At 44.9% G+C, this 19,407-nt stretch overlaps 2 protein-coding genes across 2 annotated transcripts in view; both read right to left on the reverse strand.

Annotated features, from left to right (window-relative positions):
* LOC139350512 (fatty acyl-CoA reductase 1) overlaps window positions 1-9,485 on the reverse strand; it is a 48,711-nt gene extending 39,226 nt beyond the window's left edge. The window contains exon 1 of the mRNA XM_070991967.1: window positions 9,244-9,485. Coding sequence (XP_070848068.1) covers window positions 9,244-9,252 — 9 coding nt within the window. The 5' untranslated portion in view covers window positions 9,253-9,485. The remainder of the gene's footprint in view (window positions 1-9,243) is intronic.
* Window positions 9,486-13,528: 4,043 nt separating this feature from the next.
* The window catches only part of magi2a (membrane associated guanylate kinase, WW and PDZ domain containing 2a), a 203,351-nt gene continuing 197,472 nt past the window's right edge, over window positions 13,529-19,407 (reverse strand). Inside the window, exon 22 of the mRNA XM_070991682.1 lies at window positions 13,529-17,079. Within this exon, the coding sequence (XP_070847783.1) occupies window positions 16,361-17,079 (719 nt within the window). The 3' untranslated portion in view covers window positions 13,529-16,360. The remainder of the gene's footprint in view (window positions 17,080-19,407) is intronic.

Here is a 19,407-nt window from a genome sequence, read left to right on the forward strand (position 1 = left end):
TTCGGGGTTTGTCTTTTTTGTCTGGGCTGGACAACACAGCCTTAAATCAAGACAGGTTTTCAGATTTGCATTGAAAAATACAAATGCAACACTTTATTTTAAAAGTCCGTAATTTCATAATAAATTCACAGGAAGTCTCCTTGAAATTTGGCACTTCTTAAAAATAGGAAATGTCCTGGAAAGAAAAGCTCAAGTCAAACCCATGTAACTATGAATTTTGTCTTAATTCATTGCATGTTTTTTAAAAATATGCTTGCTTGCTTGCTGACAGAGCTTACACTTCTGCCTGGTAAACTGACCGGATGAAACACTCTAGCCTGCACTAGCGATTAGCTGGATTTAATTACAAGCATGCCAATTGATTTCCACTTACCTGTAATTAGCACCAAATTACATTTGTAGGAAACCTGATGGGAAATTATTCGTGAATTATAAACCCCTAAAAAAGAAACTTTTTATACACACTAGTGTATATATTTCCATTCTCATGTGTATTAATTTGTACTTATAGAATGGCGAGTAATAAATACTGTTTGATCAAACTTTATGTTAAGATGTCACTGGTTGCTGTGGTCTGTTTGGATCAAGACCTCTTATTTCAAATGCATTTTACATTGACTTGCCATGACATGAAGGCATATGATGATTGCTCAATATCTGAGAACTTTTCACTTAATCCAAGCATTGTTCGTGTGACAGTCACTCTGATGTGCATCAGCATAACAGCTGAAGCCCTTCGCATGACAGACTGCAGCTACAACCGTCAAGTACTTAATGACTCGCCCGTGTGTTTGGACAAAAACCAGCTCGCTTGCATGGAACATGTCATTTAATCAGGTATCCGGCGCAAAGATAGATTACAGCGAAGACACAACTCTGAGAGTAACGCACTACTTAACACACATACTCGTGCTGCTGCCAGCCAGGTTTATAATTAATGACAGAGAGCTCTGCGTCAATTGATGAGCTGTTCGAGTTTCTCATCCATCCATCCATCCATCCATCCATCCATCCATCCATCCATCCATCCAGTATGCAGATTAGAGTAGAGGTAGAAAACACAACAAAACTGACAGTTTTGGACAGAAGAGGCATGAACACAGATTATTGCAGATTTATGATGCTAGTGGACAGATTAGGATGCAGTAATGCAACAGGATCTAAACCCCATACCATCATAATCTTATCGTTGATGAATGTGACACAAAAATCACACGCATTCCTCACTGCAGCGGAGTTTTGACGGCACGTGAAGCGTCGACGAACTGCTCTCTGGAGGAGACGAGCATCCTTTAAAAACATGCAAACACGGCGGAGAGCTTGTCGCCAGTTTCTGTGAGACGAAGACAAACATATGTAGGCCAGGAGGAGCTGGTTGTTGGAGAGCTGCGGTTGTTGACGCGGGAGTGTGTGTTTGTGTGTTTCAGGGAAAAGAGGATGCAATCAGCTTTGGCTGTCTGCTGGGTACAAGGCTCGGCGGAGAGATTAAAAGAAAGGCTGCTCTCTTCCTGGGATTGGAGCGAGGATGCGGCCTCGGAGGGGCCACTTAGAGCTGCGCCTTCCTGCCACAGTAACTGATGTGGTCCAGAGCTGAGATGTGTCTGTGTCTCTTTACGGCTCTTTTCTGCTTCATTTGAACAGGGGGCAACCATGATTACTTTGGTGTTAGGAATAAGGACTTGATGAGTCTTTAAGTCATCAATAATGGACGACTGAATGGTTATTAATGATGCTCCTCTGCAGGGCGTGGAAGGATCTTTGGCCATGACTACTTATATCTAGAACTTACTTGTGCAGCCAATGCAGATTTAAACAATCACTTACCAACAATCAAAATGTAATCACTGTGATGTGCAGTGAGTACATAAAGTCAGTGACAACTTGGCTTATTTAAATAGCAGATAAACCAGCCAATTCACTGTCTTTGATCCACCTGCATTCTTACTTGAACGGCCCCTGGGAGTCGCTGCCTTTATCTCCTCTGCCCCGGGCCAATGCTGTGATGCCTGTGTGGAGGATGCAATCACAATAAGCTCCTGCTCTCTCCTTTCTGCTGGACTAATCAGCCGGCGAGTGAGAGGAAATACCCCGTTAGACATTTATGCTCAGGTCTCAGGGAAGGAAAAGAGTGTAAAGCATAAACGGGGAGCTATGCATGTAGCCTTGGCTGCTGGCCATACTGTCCATGCATAGGAGGCTGGGCGTTCATCCAAAAAGTCCCAGACAGCAAGGTTGGGCCCCCCCGCCACAGACATCACTAATGGGGTCCCAGACGAACATCACTCCAAATTAGCCACAGAGGCTTATTGCTTTTAATCCTTCCAAAAAAACCAAAACCTTGAGTGGTGACTTGGGACGGACAGTACATGAAGAGAGGGAGGACAACTGGTTCCTCCTACGGCAACCAAACGCAACGAGAGCCTCAGGCACCGTCGATTCATATTTACAGTGCATCCACAACAGATCACATAAGTAGCTTTACCTGCAAGTCTGATCACAACACGGTCAGCACTTAAGAGGATAAATCATAATTAGGGTTGGTAAAATAGCATCAGTTTCAATTAATTCTAGAAAAAATAACACATTAAAAATAAGATGTAATACAGTTTAATCACCCGCTCTGATTCTCCTTGACCCCATATGTCACTGCACATACCAGAGTCCCCAGTGGCCTTGCAAGCATGAAGGAAGCAGATGACAAATAGATCATTTACATAAAAACAGAGTGTTCTGTGTGTTTTCTGCAGTAAGGAACTTTTACCACCAGAATACTTCAAGCACTCATCTTTACAACACCCTCCATCCTCAGACTGCCAGTGTGGAGAAAGAAAAGCTCTTCAACCTTGATGTCATCCTGTACATAGAAATATTAGAGTTTCTCTAAAAAGATTTTCTTTCTTTCCTTTTCGGTCTTTCACTTTTAAACAGCCCATCAGAAGCAGGTACATGTTACTCCATCACAGCCATTACACTCAAGGTGTGCCAGATAATCGCAGGTCTTAATTTTTTGTAAGATAAAACATTCTGACATTTCAACGCCTGAGGTCACGCACACAGGTTCCTGACAGGAATCAGCCATCAGCGGGCACATACCTTCCTCGAACTGCTCTCTGAAAGCTTCGACTGAACATTTCTCTCTGCTGATGAATTCCAAGTCAAACCGAAAGCGTGAACCAGCTGCGTCCTTTTATGGACTCTGAAGCGCTCTTTCTTCAGGAAGGTGCTTCATCATGTTATCAGGTCAGCTATTCAATAAGAGAAAGCTGTGACACTGGGATACAGTTTCTATTATGCTGCAGGTCTATGCCCCCCCCCCCTCCACCACACACAAAACACAGTGACATAATATCCAACCTACTTAAGTTATGCCCAGGGGGATATGATTTATGTCGCTCCTGAACTAGTTGTTTTGGAGAACAAACATGTCTGACTCACTCTTGGGTGGTCGATTACTCAATTTCCTCCTCAACAGTGAACCCTAACAGAAGTTTGTTCAGCCTTGTGTGAACACAGATCACAGTCCCGAGGCCACACCTTATGAGTTTACCTGCATGCTGAGTTGCATAGAGTCTTCACCATGGGAATGAAATGTCTAATCGTGGAAACCCTGCACCACCTGCACCATCATGTTCCCGGAGGAGCAGCAACGCCCTCAACAACAGTTCAGTGTAACTGAGAAGGTGATGTTGCAACAAACACCGACTCACTGCAGGCTGAAACGTTCACTTCACTCAAGAATATTCGCTCCTTCCATCAAAGCTGTCAGCACACGAGGTCAAACAGGCCGCCGTATGAGAGAACCGGAGACGCAGAGCCTCATCCAGCATCACTGAGGACAAATGAACAGGTGCTGGTTGTTCTAGTAGTTAGTGTCAATAGGAGCTGAGTTTGACGTGTAAATTTATTGTAGCTGAACATTTGAAACAGTTCTAGAAACACATTTTTACACTATTTTATTCCATGTGTCACTCTGATCTACGCTTTTCCTCCCAGTTCTTCATTGAAGCACTTTACCATCATTCTTGTGAAGTTTCATACAGTTATTATGAATTCAGTTTGATTTAGGTGACTCCAATCTGTACACTTTATCAGAAATCTTAGAGTGGTGTCCAATGGCTCCATTAATCAACGCTGGGTGACTCACTGGCAGAAAGCGCCTCTGAATCCTCTCCATTAGCCTCCTGTGACATGCTATTAAAAGAGCACCCATGTCCACGTGGGGTTCAATGTCAGACAAGCCACCAGAATATCCCCCACTGGATATTAACGGCCAGGAGGCCCACAGGAAGCGCAGATGGAGAGGGTGCAAGGTGACCGGCGCTAATTTACAACATCTGCTCGAGCCTTCGCAATTCAAAGGACCATGCCAGAGGTTTGGAACGCTGCGCCCGAATTACATACAGTAGACTTCACATCAGAGCTAAACTGGTGTATTTCCTGGCAGCCATTGGTTTCCAATCAGTTTCATACAGAAGCTCTAAAAATAAGGCTGGGTGTACAGTAACAAGGCCGGACAACCAACCACCACCACGGGCCCCAAGATTCACTTTATTTTAACATGTTTTCTCAGGAACCGCACAATTTGAGAACAATATAAAGTAAGGCAGCTTCAACATAATTAACTAATGATGTGCTGGAATCTAGTTTAGAGACGTACGACCAGGCAGGGAGGGTGTTGCTTCAGCAGCACAGAACTGGTTGGTCTCTGGGCTTAAAATGAAGCTACATGATGTTGCAAGCTGCAAGTTCCTAAAAGTTAAAAGCTGTGTCAACACAAGCTGCTGTGCAGGACCTTCGCCCTAAAGCTAAATCATCACGAGATGTCTCATCTTTGGCAGCACCTTGTAATTAGTGTGAATGCTGGAAGCCATTATTCAAGCTATGCAGTTCAGCTCCCAGCCATTGGTCAGGTAATGCAGTTCAGCTCACAGCTTTCACTGCATCCTTCCAACTCTTCATACCCCTTCTTACACCTTTTCACCTCTTCACCTTAATGCTGATTCAGTCCAGTGTGGATCCTCTGATGAGAAGCAGCCAACCACAGCTGCAGAGACACAACTTTTTTAATTAAATAACTGAATTTACTCTTTCTGTTGAGGAGCTTCTCAGTGTTTTTCTCTTGAACTGCATCATTTATCCTGAGGAGCCATCAAGCTCTATGCCAGCTCTGATTCTGGTTTGACTGGCAGGACAACCCAAACAAACAGAACCGTCTTGAAGACAGTGCAAGCGGTTGAGAAGAAGAATTTGTGGCTTCCACATTACGGTAAAGACCAAGCGTTGAGTGTTGTTTGTCAAGTTTGTTTGCCATGTTGCTGTTGGCAGAAAATGGAAAAGGAAGCAATGTGAAAAATGAAGTTGAACCACTTGAACAAACATAAAAAACCCAAGTCAGACGCCCTGACAAGAACTCTTCCTTTAGACTGATCAGAGTCACACAAACGTCGTACAGACATTCATCGTTCCCAGAGGACGAACCCCAATGACTTTGATGATTATCTGACTTTATAACCAGAAAATAGTTTGCACTGAACTTTGGCACAAACTAGAGTGTGTGAGTGTGAGTGTAGAGTGTGAACATTTCCAGCTTATCTGTGTTTTATGTCAGTTGTCACTTGAGGCTTTACGAAATGGTGACCAACTTTTTTCAACTTTTTAAAAATATTTTTGCAAAAAATCATGAAGATAATTGCCAGATTAATCAATATTCCCAGCAGCCTCAGCTGCACTTTGTTTAGTGCTGAACAGCAAATGTTAGCACGCTAACATGCTAAAACAAGAAGGTAATAACATGGTTATTATTAGCATGTTAGCACAATGACGTTAGCCTTTAGCTTCAGGCACCGCTGTGCCACTAAAGCCACCAATCACGCTGCGGCCTTAAGGAGACGGTTAAATGAACTGACATCTTCTGGGAGCTTCCTCCCTTTAATGCAGACAGTAAAACACGCTTTCTCGCCGCCTCCACACACACTCGCACTGGCGAACGACACCAACAATATAAAGAGATTTACATCCCTGCAGTGGCTGTTTATCTGCCGAAGGGGAAGCACGCTGCAATCCCCTCACCCCAGACCACATCACAGCCCTCTCACACCGCTGCAAACTGTGGCTCCCACGCCGCTTCTCCCATCATGCCTCTGCACTCGCTTATTGTTTCCATACTGCTCTCTGTTGTATGGAAATGCACAGAGGAGGACTGGAAGGAGAAGCAACACATCTACTTAGCATTTAAAGATTCATGGAGGCCGGCAACAGGAGAGAAAAGAAGCACATGTGAGAAGCGGAGGTTAGAGAAAAGGGACAATGAAGGCAGAGAGCTGATGGGGTTTGCAGGGACGGCTGTGGCTGGAGGTTAGAGAGGCTGCATGCATGAAAACAAGGCAGGTTCTGCACCTGGAAGACAAAGGAGGGACTTTCTGTCTCTGCCCTGCAGCATTCTTCTTTGTTGTGAAATCCAACTACTTTCAACTCTGGTTAAAAGGAAAAAACAGAAACACCATCTACTAAAAAAGCAGCCACGTGTGGGATTTTAGACGCCGTGAAAAGAAGCCAGGTCGAAAATAAAACGCTTTCTGGCGGCATCTGTGCAGCTATAAATACATAAATGAGCACAGATTCACCAACACGCGTGCACACTTACCTAACGCTTCCCTGAGAGGAAAATATAGGTCGTCTCGTGATGATAATTAGAGCTCGATTCGTGGTCCCGATTTAGAAATCAGCTCGAGACACTTTTCTCATTTTGCCCCGTCGAGCTCCGACGGAGATGAGCTAAATTTACAATCACACACCAAAACACCTTTTGAGGGGGGGCATCTGCTCACAGTGTGTGCCATGTGATGTAGTGATATTCTGTTTGGGTTTGTCTAAATAAAAAGGAAAAGTGGCACTCTGTGTGAATGAGGTACGCTTCATTTCTACACCCACCAGCGATGGTAGCGCTCTGCCGGGGCGTCGTGCCTCCATAACACATGAACATATGAACATTACTACACAACATAAGGCCTCTAATATTGACCTGCGTACAGACCGTATTGAATTATTGTGTGTGAAGTTTGCATCAATAAAATGGAAACACACACAGTGACAGACCATAAATCAATTGTTTTGATGCTGATACGCACAATTGATTAACTGATTTGGATTATTAAATTTGTTTTGAATGCAGAAATGACAGATTTGCTTGTTCCAGCTTCTCAAATGTCAGAATTTGATAGTAAATTAAATATTTTGTTGTTTTGGGCTGTTGGTAGGGCACAAGAAGACATTTTAACAAGCATTTCTTGACATTTTCTTTCACTATCTGACAGAACTAAGGATGAATTTAAGAAAATCTGCCGTTTAATCAATAGGAAAACTACTTTAAAGTGCAGAAAAAACAACTAAAGCGACTTCACTGCCTCTGCTCGACGGCTTGTCTGAGGTGATTCGTGGAGCCGATAAAACATAATGGAGACACAGGAAGCTCCAAACAAATATAAAGCTGACCAACAAATGACCTCACGCTGCCGTCGATAATGACTGCAGGCTCTGAGCTGAAGGTCTGTGCTAAGCAGGCAGCAAAAACGCAGAAACACAAAGTTTTTAGTTTTCATTTTTTCAGAATGAAACAAAACAGAGTCTCCAAAGGGGGACGTGGTGGCCTTTAGTGCAGGGGGAGCAGAGACAAAAGTGCACGTATGTAATGTGTGGCGTTTAGAGATAGCAACGCAGCAGTTATCATGATAATACAGAGGCAGAGGAGAGGCATGGAGGGAACCGCAGAGCGGCCTGGAACATCTGTTGGTGAGCTCATGTCTGTCATGGGAGTTCACTTTCACTGCTTCAGAATGAGCACAGGACTGATCCCAGCGCTTCCAACAAGTCCAAAATGAAACTCATGTGCACCACCGCACATCCTCTCAGGCCTGGGGTCTGTGGGGAAATTTTCCATTAAAACTGGGGTGTGGGGTCTGATGAGGGAGGCTGAAGCGGATCCACCCGAACAGAAAGAAATCAGACCTGAAGTCAAGCTGCTGCACATTCACGACCAGGAGAGTCCGCTGAGCCCCCTGTCACACCTCTGAGAAGACCTCCTCAGCCAGGAGGTGATTCACAGGGTTCGCCTCCACATGGCAAAGCGCGCCCACACACACGCACACACACACACACGCACACACACACACACACACACACACACACACACACACACACACACACACACACACACACACACACACACAGAAAGAGAGAGAGAGGAACAACCACAGGGCGGTCACTTCTGCCCTTCCGCTTTGAAATAAAGGCCGGTTTTTCAAAACAAACGCTGGTATTTGTCACTGCGATGGACACAGAGCAACATAACGGCACGAACGCTTTCATAATTCAACGTTCTCCATTCGACAGCGTCAAGGCAGAGACGTTAAGATATCCTTCCCGGTGCATATTTTCAAAATAAAACACAAACGTAAAGAAAACCAGCAAATCCTTCCTTTTTTTATTTGAAACTTTATTTGGCCAATATGTGCTAGCCTAGTATCCTAGTATCTGATAGTATTGATAACCTCTTTTGTCCTTGCTTGCAAACGCCCACAGGCTACCAAAAAAAGCAACAACTTCATAATCCTGCATTGCTTTCAAAATAGTTTAAAATAACTAATTCGTATACTTCTCTGCTTTTTGGAGAGCTCAGGTAAGATTATTTTGTGTAGAGATCCTGATTAAAATGTTCGGTGTTACGCCAGTATTGCTTCAGTTAAATGCATCTGGTAGGTGGTTAAATAGTAGATGTACTGAATTATTATGTGTAACGTTGTTTATGTTTTTCCTCTGAAGGCCGCTGTTACGACTTCCTGTCTCGCTGGCGCTAACGGCTGCTAGCTTCCCGCAACTGCTCCACGCTGACTGCGGCTCGAGCTCGTCCAGCTGCCCGCCGCCCTGCGCTCGTAGGCGGCCACAACTTCGTGCTAACTGCGTGCTCTCTCCCTCCGCAGCTCCCACGTTTAGACTGACACAAACGAACGACATAAAAGCCAACACATTATGATTTTTTACCAGGTGGGTTCGCTCGGGGACATTTTCAGCCCCGGTGTGTAGATGCTCTCTCCCGCTGCTCCGACCACACAACCGACAAAACCAATGAAAGATGCTCCGGCAGCGGCGTGCCAAGACTGATCTTTGCCTCCCCAAATCCATATTTAAATATCGATAATGAAACCCTTCACCGTTTTGAAAAAAATCAATGAATAAAATGCTTCCTACCGTTGACATGGGTTAGTGCGGGCGGTTCCTTCCTCTTGCGGGTTTCAAAGAGGCTGTGCGGTGCGGCAGCTGCGGACTCTCTGCCTCCTCCCACCGGCCGCCCCTGCTCTGGCTGCTGGGATACTTCCACCGTCAAAAAAGCCCTGCTCGGCCCCGCCGACTGCCTGTCTGTCTGTCTGCAGACTGCTGCAGCTAGACAGACTGCCACACAAATGCGAGATACTGAGTGGGCAGGGCGCGTCACCCCGCCCGTGGGCCCTCCCCCAGTCCCGCCTGTACACGCCGTTCTGGCGGATGCGGTCGGGGCGTCACGCCAAAGTTCATTCAATAATCTGTGAAGTTAACGTGACTCGCTTTAGCGTTGGTCGTTGAAAAGCGGAAAGTATTATTTTTCCTCTGAACTATCATAAATTATCGATATGTCAAATTCGGCGTACATCAATCCCAAATATACGCGTGCTATTTCATTGGAATAAACTATGTATTTTGACAATTATTTTTAAAAACAGGCTATTTGTATAAAGAAATATGCAAAGGCTTTAAGAATTCAGGACACTGGTGATGGGTGAAATTATGATGAATACAAACTCAATTCTCCAACGTACATTCATACAGAAGACTGCAGCCGGTGAATAATCTCTCCCACTCATCAAAATAAATATGAATTGAAACACTCTCAAACTGACCATTTATTTCAGGAACAGCAGAAATCTGACCACAAACAAGCAATCCAATGAGATGCTATCAAATAATTTGATCATCCCAAACCCGAGCATCACCCAATGATGTGATAAACCTCGAGCGTCAGTTGGTTGCTCTTTGTTCATTCTGCTGCTAACAGCCTGTTGGAACAGGCCCCTTTCTAATGACTCCCACATAAAACATGCAAAGCAGATCATTTGCCTCGCTGGTTGCAAAACGCTGATGTATAATAAGTTATCAAGTAACAGGCATGCGTCATATACCACCTCATCGGTTACCTGGAGGACTCTTCAAACTCCTGTTGGTGTCATTATTCCACACCTTTGATTATGACTCAGAGCGTCGCTGCTCTTAGCTGAAGGGCAGAGGCTTTGCTTTCACTTCAGCTGCACAATAATCTAATCGAAAAACTGAATGTACTCAGCTCACACTTCTGTTTCCTAGTTTGCATTTGCAATCATTTCAGTTGCATTTCACAGTGATTGTACGATTTAATGTGCAAATAGACTTGATTGACTGAGGATTGAGATAATGTTTGAGTGTGTGTGCATGTCTGTGTGAGTGGATTTTTAAGGCAAAGTAGCTTTAAAGCAGGCTGCAAACTGGGCTTTGACCCACAAACCTCACAGTGGCACACAGGGAAAGGACAAAGCGTTGTCTCTTGTGCAGGTAATCCTTCTTATCCCTTATGATTATTTTGCCTGTAACTCTCAGAAAGAGTAGAGAAAGTTTATTTCTGAAGCCCTCTGAAACGATGGATTCTACTTCGTGTTGTCTCCACGCTGCAGTTACTTTACCGGCATTATGTTTAGTGTCGATGCTACAGGATGAAGCAGTTCAGCGAGGGAGAACACCAGAGATGTCGGTGGAGGAGGTAAAGCAGTCCATCAAACGCTGCTGTGAAAATCTGAGTCATGCTTACTGTCAATTGCATTAGTGCGTGTGTGTGGACGTGTGTTACTCACCCTGTGGGGACACAGACCTGCTTACACAGTCACATTGTGGGGACAAGTCCCCTTAAAGTAAATGATCACATTTCAGAGTGAAGACTTGGCTTAAGGTTAAGGGTTAGGCAGGCAGTGGTTTTGGGAATGTCTCCAATAAATGAATGTTAGTCTATATAATGTCCCCAAAACTGATGGAAACCCGACTGTGTGTGCGTGCGTGCGTGTGTGTGTGTGTTTTGGAGATACATTAGTGTGTGATCTGGGGATGTGAGCCATGCTGGCAAACAGTCATCTGTGCAGCTTAGATGAACACTCCGGCTGCAGAATATTACTGATGATTTGAGCTCAGCATTGTATAAAACACTAGTTTCTGCCTTTGAGTTCCATTTAATAAACATGTCCAAGGCGGTTCCTCAACTCCACTGTCCTTGGTGTCTCTTCAGAAAGAGCAGAGCTGTCTGTTGATGTCTGTGCTAAGCTCGTCTTTCTCCCGGTGGAGACATGAGCACAGCCCCGGATTGATTCGCCCCTGTGGAGAATACAAGCACCAGCCAGCAGCTTCCAGCTGGCAGCCCAGATCAGCGCTGCCTCTGCAGGAGCGCTCGTCATCCTCCTCCTGCAGGGCTCCATCTCTCATCCTGTTTCTTGTGTGCATCTTTCCTGTCTGTTGGATGCACAATGATAGATATTCAAATCCGTTTCACACAGGACATAATCTAAGGCAAAACAGAAAGAAAGTTCACATCTTGAATGAATCATGCCGCAAACTGCAAACACAAACTGTTTTTCATGCATACTGCAACAGGATGTACCTGTGAAAACCACAACACCAACTGGAGGAAGTGTATGCACTGATGTGTTATCATAAACAGTCAAAAATGAATGCACATGCATTGAATAATGATGTAATAGTCTTTAGTTTATGACATCATGACGTCACACTGGACGATAAAATCCCTCCAACATTCTGTAAGAGGAAATGTCTGCTTAATAACTTTATGTAAGTTCAACAATTATGAAACCAAGAGGCATAAAAATATAAGCCTGGTCTGCACTGACCTCTAGTGGAGACATGGAGAATGTGCACACAAGAGAAGAAACACTGGATTTTCTGCTTAAACTGCACAAGGATGAGATGAAACTACCAGTAATTACATTCTCCACAATTAAAACAATTTACTCTTGAGCAAATTTATTGATTATTTTCATTATTATTTTTTAAAGAAAGTATCATCTGCTGTATTTCACCTGGATCACCAGACGCCTCCATGTGGCCAAACAGCGACATTACAACACTGTGACCCTTCTAAGAAGTTCAGGGGAGGTTTTCACAAGAACTTCATGAAGATTTTTGTCACAAGCACAGAGCCACAATAGAGCCACAATGGTGCCTTTTCAGCATTGATAAGAGTTTATAATCAATGAATAACTTGTCTATAACAGGATAATGTAATTATAAACAGATATCAGGAGTGTATTTATTTCAAAGTGTCTGTTAATGTTTGTAACTGGTGTATGAAAGTTAAGAAAACACTGACAACAGAAAACAGTTGTAATCTTATAAGATATAAAATATTTACTGAGTTTTCAGTATGCCCTTAAATGATTTGTATGTGTACAGCTAACAGATGTTTGATGACACTGTAAGGATTTATTCATGTGTGTAATCAGATATCATTGAGGGAAAACATGCTTCTTGCTTTCTGTCCGTTAAACATAAAGCTACAGGCAGAAAACTGTTAGCTTAGCTTAGCACAAAGACTGGAAACAGGGGGAAACTGCTAGCCTGGCTCTGTCTGAAGGTAGCAAATCTCCTACCAGCACCTTTGAAACTCACTAATAAACACTGTTTTGTTGATATGTACAAAAATAAGTGTTAAAATGACAAGTTGTGGTTTTGCAGGGGTTAGCTTTTGTGCTAAGCTAACTGGCTAACATGGCCTTTGTCTGCGTTACAAACCATGTTTTACACACACACACTGCTTTTCAGTGCTGAACGGGGGGTTAAAGTAAATGCTCCGCATGCAGTTCCTCTATATGAACCGTACACTTCAATAACAACAGACCCACAATAAATCACACAGCAGCGCGTCCTAAATAAATCTGTCATGTGTCAAGATTTTCTTTTATTTTGACAGCGTTTCAGGATATCATACAGGTAAACAAGATTTCTGCAAAAGTTAATATATCCATAGTGTTGCATTTCATAAAAATAGTTGCTCCACTTACAGTCTTTGTGACCATCAATAGTACACTGAGTCATATTTATAGAGATATTTGTTCAGGGTCTACACACTGCTATAACACTACACAGTGATACTGAGCCGTTTGGGTGGGAGTTTATGGTGTGGCGCGTGCTGCTACTTCAACACACACTTTGCGAAAAGAACCCCTCTCGATGTCTTTTTCTGTTGTTTTGCGTTCTGTAGAAAACTACTTACAGATTGGCTCAATGCAAACAGCTCAGATGTGGAAAGCAGTGAGTTTGTGCAAAGGCTGAGCAAAAGTACGCACATTTTTTTCTTTCCGCTTCAAACAGAAGTCAGAAAATAAAGGAGAAAATGAGCAGGATGATACAGTATGTGGGCAGCGTTTGCTACCTTTAGTCTGACAGCTGTAAAATTTAGGTTTGGGGCTTTTTCTTGTGTGTGATATTGTCCCTGCAGACCATCTACAAGTGATTGAAGGGCTGAGCTGTTTGTGCCTGGCTGGTGATTTTCTCCAACATAATAATTCACATCCCAAACCCCTCTGTGTGAGATTGTGCTTTAAAGTCAGGCTGCTTATTCCTTGTGTAATTACGGATCACAATGGCAAACATAATGACTTGTCTCCCTCTGATCTCTTATTCTTTAAACACTGTTTGCGCTTCCCTCAGCAGAGGAAGGAGAGGAAACTTTTGTTCTGGTATTATGACTCGAGGCTCAGTCAGACGAGAAATTACCGCTCAGAATCTTGACATCTGCAGAGGGCGCAGACGCCGGGAATAGATTCACTGATCTCGAAATTGACCTTTTTTTGCGTAAAGTGTTCAGTCACAGCTAACGACTGTGACCTGGCACTGCAGGTGCGTGGGCCAAAAGCTACGAGCAACACTCAACATTTGTTTTTTTAGCCCTCCCGAAACCAAAATCACAACAGCACGAGTGTAAGGGATGGATTGAACTGTTATTATCTGCTCCAATGTTAGCTGCAATCGTTAGCATGTCCAGCTAATGTTAGCAGTTCTGTCCTGCTCTTTATTGGATTTGAGTATATTTACACTCCAGGCTGCTAGTGACGGCGTTATGTAGCTTCATGTAATATAAGCAATGTTGCGTGAGGATAAAATAACAGTCCGATCTTCCATTTTTAATTATCATACTTTAAATGCCAGGACGAGCTAGCTCCACCCTGCAATACAATGCTGTTTATTTCCATTTCTTCTACATGATCAAGTAATGATACCAACTTTTTACCCAGATCATGCAGCTTTCACCTCAGTCTTCTAGCACAATATCATGTGTGTAGCCATCAAGTGTATATTTAAAAAAATTCAGCCACAGACACAGTTTTCATACAGCTCATAAATCTAGCATTAGCTGAAATAGCTAGCTAGCTGTAGCTGATAAACTCTGCCAGCGACAGTTGTCGTTTCAGTCGGCACAATCATCAGTTGGCAGCTACAAATGAGCTGAATTCGTTTGCTTCTGTCTGAAACAAAAAGACCCATTGTTTCATGAATGAGTTGTAAATCTGTCACCTGTTGTCGACTGCTGCACCAGAATGGAAATCTTAGCAAGCATAGCAACAGTAACTAAGAGGGGTGGGGCTTAGCCAATTGTCAGTTGTCAGGTTGTATAAAAACGTACGCCTGAATGTTTATGCCGGGTGAAATTCTGGGGCAGGTATGTGAGTGGTAAAACAAATGACACTCTTCAGGGAGCTTTGGCTTAGAGACGCACGTCCTCACATCACACAGTGAGACAGAATCAGCCAAAACAAATCAAATTCAGCCGCTGACGGCGGCGGTGACAGGTGCAGCCTCTTCTCAGCCGATCTGGAAACGACAGAAACGTTTCTGGATCGAGGGCTTTCATTCATTCAGCTTACAGCTTGTTAGCCGAGCCTGTGACAAGTGAGGCTGATTCAAAACCAGATTTCACTAGTTCGCTTTGTTTTGGGCACTCTGTGCTGACGTTTGATGGCACCGTCTCATCTGAGCAGTTCTTCATGGAAGTGTCAGGCCTCATTAAGAGACCAGTAATGAAAACCAGGACCCAGAATGAACCACTTGCAACATTAAGGACCATCAAACACCTCTGGTAATGGACTACTCTTCATACATAAGCCTGTGAAATAAATTAATATTTCACTGTGTCATCTGAAAAAATACTGTTTATATTCATATCTGTGAAGTTGATGTCGTAGCAGCCTGTTTTGAACCCTCTGAAGTGTTTTGGAGTTGAACCTTTGACTTAAAAGCCAACCTCTCTGTCAGTCTAAGGCACTCTGCCCCTTGGTCGGTATCATGCGAGCTCCTCCTCTCAGCGTCTGGCTGGACACCGCCGTCGCCGATCGCTTCGTTCGTTAAGCACAGAAATGAGAAGAATGGATTGACACGACACCCCCGCTGATGGACAAACGGGCCACGCAGTCGACCGCCGCAGGCCTGCCGAGACCCCAGACTGCAATCGCAGGGCTGAACGGGAGTGTGGAGGAGGGAGACGCGGGCGCGATGAAAGTTCTCGTCCACGTGGCGCCGGTTAGCTCGTCCATCTGCTCAACTAAGGTTCAGTTCATTTAAAGATGATCTTATTTACAAAATGATCCCACATATTCATATTCATTATAATATATCTATGTCTATAATCATCTGATAGATTATTCAAGACAGATTCAGGCCCACACAGTCTCTGTTAAGGCAAAGTTCTGTTGATGAGTAGATTTCATCTCCGCTGTCACTCTGTTCCATTCGCTCTCGTCAAAAACAGGCAAACCTTCTCTTCTAACATTCCAGTTCAGAAAACAGACTCCACTGTGAAGATATATATATAAAAAAATCCAATGGCAACCGACAGCTGCTTCCGGTCAGTTTGTATTTGCATGTTTGTCCCCTTCTTCTGCTTGGGGAGAGCTCAAAAGACAGTTCTTCAAAGTTCAAACCCCCAAATGATTCCCGCCACGTGGCGCACACATTCTGTTTGCTCGTTCGTTTGTTCTTAAAAAGTGGATGATTTTCCAGTTCTTAAGGTGGTGGGTGTAAAATATCTCTCAAAATAATTTAGAGTACAGTATCATAAATAAAACTCTAAAAACACGTGGTCCAGATCACCCTGCCCCCCCTTGGTTTTGACTCTGTGGTCTATGGGAGAATGGGATCGAGGGGGGTAAAGGAGCACAGGAAGGTGTGAGGATGGTAGTTTCGTCCAGATGGGGCGGTTTCGTTTTGGCGAGCGTGGCCGCCGCGTCGTGCTGGAGCCGCGGTGTTATCTGCTCAGCGTGGATGTGCCCGTGCGCAGCGTGCTGGGCAGCTTGTCCGATCCAGGGATCTTCCAAGGCCCGGGAGAGACCGTGGCCTTCCTCCCCGCCGCGCCGCCTCCGCTGCTGCTCTTGTTGGGCAGGCTGGGCCGGCTCTCTCCCAGGCCCCTGTCCGGTTCCCTGGGCCTGGGGTTGCTCTGCTCCGACTCCACCTGCTGCCCGCCACTGTAACGGTCCACCTCCTCCCTGCTGTTCCCGTTGGTGTGCGGGAGCTTGGAGGCGCTGGGAGATTGGGTGGATTCTCTGTTGTCCCCAGTGTTTCTCTCCTTGGACCTCCCTCTGGTGCTCCTGGAAGGTTTGGGCTCCCCGCTCTGCCCCTCTTTGCCCCCTTCCCCCTCAGTAGTGGGCTGCACTCTGTGCCCCTTGTGGGTGGCCCTGCCACCCTCCTTCTTGGCTCTGCCGCTCCCGCCGGTTGTAGCCGCTCTCCTCCCCTGGCTAATCAAATCTGGATTTAGCAGCTCGGCCTTCTGGGGGCTCTTCGAACGCTCCTTCCTGCTGTCTCCTGCCACCGTGTCTCGAGGGACGTCCAGAGGCGGCAGGTGAGGTGGGTCGGGGGACAGGGCAAGATGAGATGAAGGCGATGACATGGAAAGGCTGTCGATGGGAGGGGCTACTTCCGACAGGCTTGGAGAGGCTGAAGGGCGAGCATCCCATGGGGCGGCATTATCTGGAACACGCACACACACAGTCAATAAAATCACACACACACACACACTCTGCTTAAAAGCTTGCACGCATGCCACGGCACAACCAAACACTCAATCAAAACAAAAGCAATCAGCACAGCAATCATTCCTATTCTACAAGCTAAAAGCATTAAAGTAAATATCAGAGCAGCACCAAAAGCTCCTTCTGAACATGTCACGGGGCAACTCTACTTTTAGACAACATCAATCTGCCTCCCGCTGCTCTCCTTAAAGCCTCGGCCAATCTAAAACCTTGGCGGAAAATCGAAAACAGGTTTAATGAAATGGATGATGTGCCCAATAGGGTTTTGCTTTAGCGAGAATGAAAACCTCAGGGGCCAAGTGCCTCTCTCGCTCTCTCTCTTAAGCCTGAAGAAGTGTGTATCCAGAGCAGCAGCTGCAGTGAATCTACAGCTTGCTCCTCCACAGCTCTCCACTCTCATGGACTGTTAGCTCCTGTTTCTGCACCGATGAGTCTCGGCCCCTCGGCCATCAGTCACTTTCAGCGGCCGGGCGGGGGGCAGAGGCTAGGCTAGCTACGCCGGCGCCATGAGGCCCAATTATAAGCAGACTCTCATGCAGCGCTGAAGCATATTAGATCCAGGACTAAAGAGGGAGGCAGAGCGGCCGGTCATTTGTGGGACTTCACAGTCTTTTACCTGCAGTACGCAGCTACAATGAAGTGACATTAAAGGGCTGTGTGTGTGTGTGTGTGTGTGTGTGTGTGTTGGACCTGTGATTATCACACACTGCGTTAATGCCTCTTGTCAGCTCTGTTAAAGTTCTGTCCTGCTTACATTTCTGCACAGTCACCATGACACAAACTACAATATTGAGATTTTTGTTCTACATGAGAGACGGATGAAAGAATTATTGTTAATTAATTCACACAGCACTGACATATTATCACTTTCAGTCAATTAAATGTCGTCACTGTCAGTTTTAAATTAAGGAGACCTCTGGAGGTCTTAAGCTTTGTACCTCACATTAAAAGAAGCTCCTCAAAATGCAAAATTAACGTCAAAAGACATAAAAATATGATATATTAATACTGTTTTCTACTTTGACTGAGTTAAACATTTTGACCAACATCAGTCCTGATTATAAATATCAAACATTTGTTCATTTTCAGATTTTTCTTTACTTTGCTGTCGAGTCTGACAGAAGCAGTGAAGAACTTCTACGTGCTGCACGTTGTTTTTTTTTTTTTTACATCTTTTCAGTGTAATTCTCAGGACGATAAATTTGTGCCCTTGAAATGCAGATTTAACACTTGATTGAAGCATAAAAACACACAATGCTGCACACACACACACACACACACTCACACACACACACACACACACAATAATATCCATGCACATGCCCATGTTTTTACACCACACTGCTTACACTTTCATATTATACTTTTATTCTTTTGTGTTCCTAAAAAGCAACCTGAAACAAAAATAACTTCCCTCCTTTGAACGGCAGTATGCTAATGTTTTAAATAACCAAATTAATCACCGCGGATGATTTGCATAACCTTCCAGTATGCAAATAAAGCGCCTGCGAACTACGAGTGATGAAACTGAATCGAGCCCACACAGAAGAGAACATGTGGGTGAAAAGGCTGCTGCTGCTTTCAGGCAGCGGGGGGAAATCAGAGAGAACACAAAGGATCTCTAATGATGGAGGAGGGTGCGCTGGCTGACCACAGTTCGACTCCCTGTGAGCATATTTCAAGGCTGTAGAACAACCTCAAGGCAAGTATGACAAAAGCTCTCCACACAGAGAGATTACATCTGGAGAGAGGACGGCAGACGACATCAGCCTCTATTTCCTGTGTTTGAGGGCCGGAGGGGCCCGAACGCTGATGAATGTGCATCAGTCGGGGCTTTGGTGTCGCGGCCTTCCGCTGAACGGCTTTTCCTCTGGTGGGAGGATGCGGAAAAGCGCGTGTCATGCTGGTGCAGAAGCCACGTAACGCACTGTAGTTTTATCACCCGCGGTGTCACGAGAATAAACGTCGCCTTCCAGGCTCGATTCACGCCGCGCTGAGATTTCACCGGGTAAATAATCTGCTGAAATATTTCACCTTCATCTCCTCCGGCTGACTCAGGGTTAACTCACACTGCTGTATTTGCTGGCCTGTAGGTAGCTGATGGCTGATTTATCTCTCGGTCAGGGGAAGAGTTATGCTCGCTAACTTTACGACCTCCTGCAGCTTGAAGCCATATTTGTGGATTATTCTCGAGGGCTTCATCGCGCAGATATGGAAAGGGCATCTTGAGCAGGTGGTTACAACAAAACAACACACAAAACCACAG

Source organism: Chaetodon trifascialis, chromosome 22 (assembly GCF_039877785.1).
Source record: "Chaetodon trifascialis isolate fChaTrf1 chromosome 22, fChaTrf1.hap1, whole genome shotgun sequence".
NCBI classification, from domain to species: domain Eukaryota; kingdom Metazoa; phylum Chordata; class Actinopteri; order Chaetodontiformes; family Chaetodontidae; genus Chaetodon; species Chaetodon trifascialis.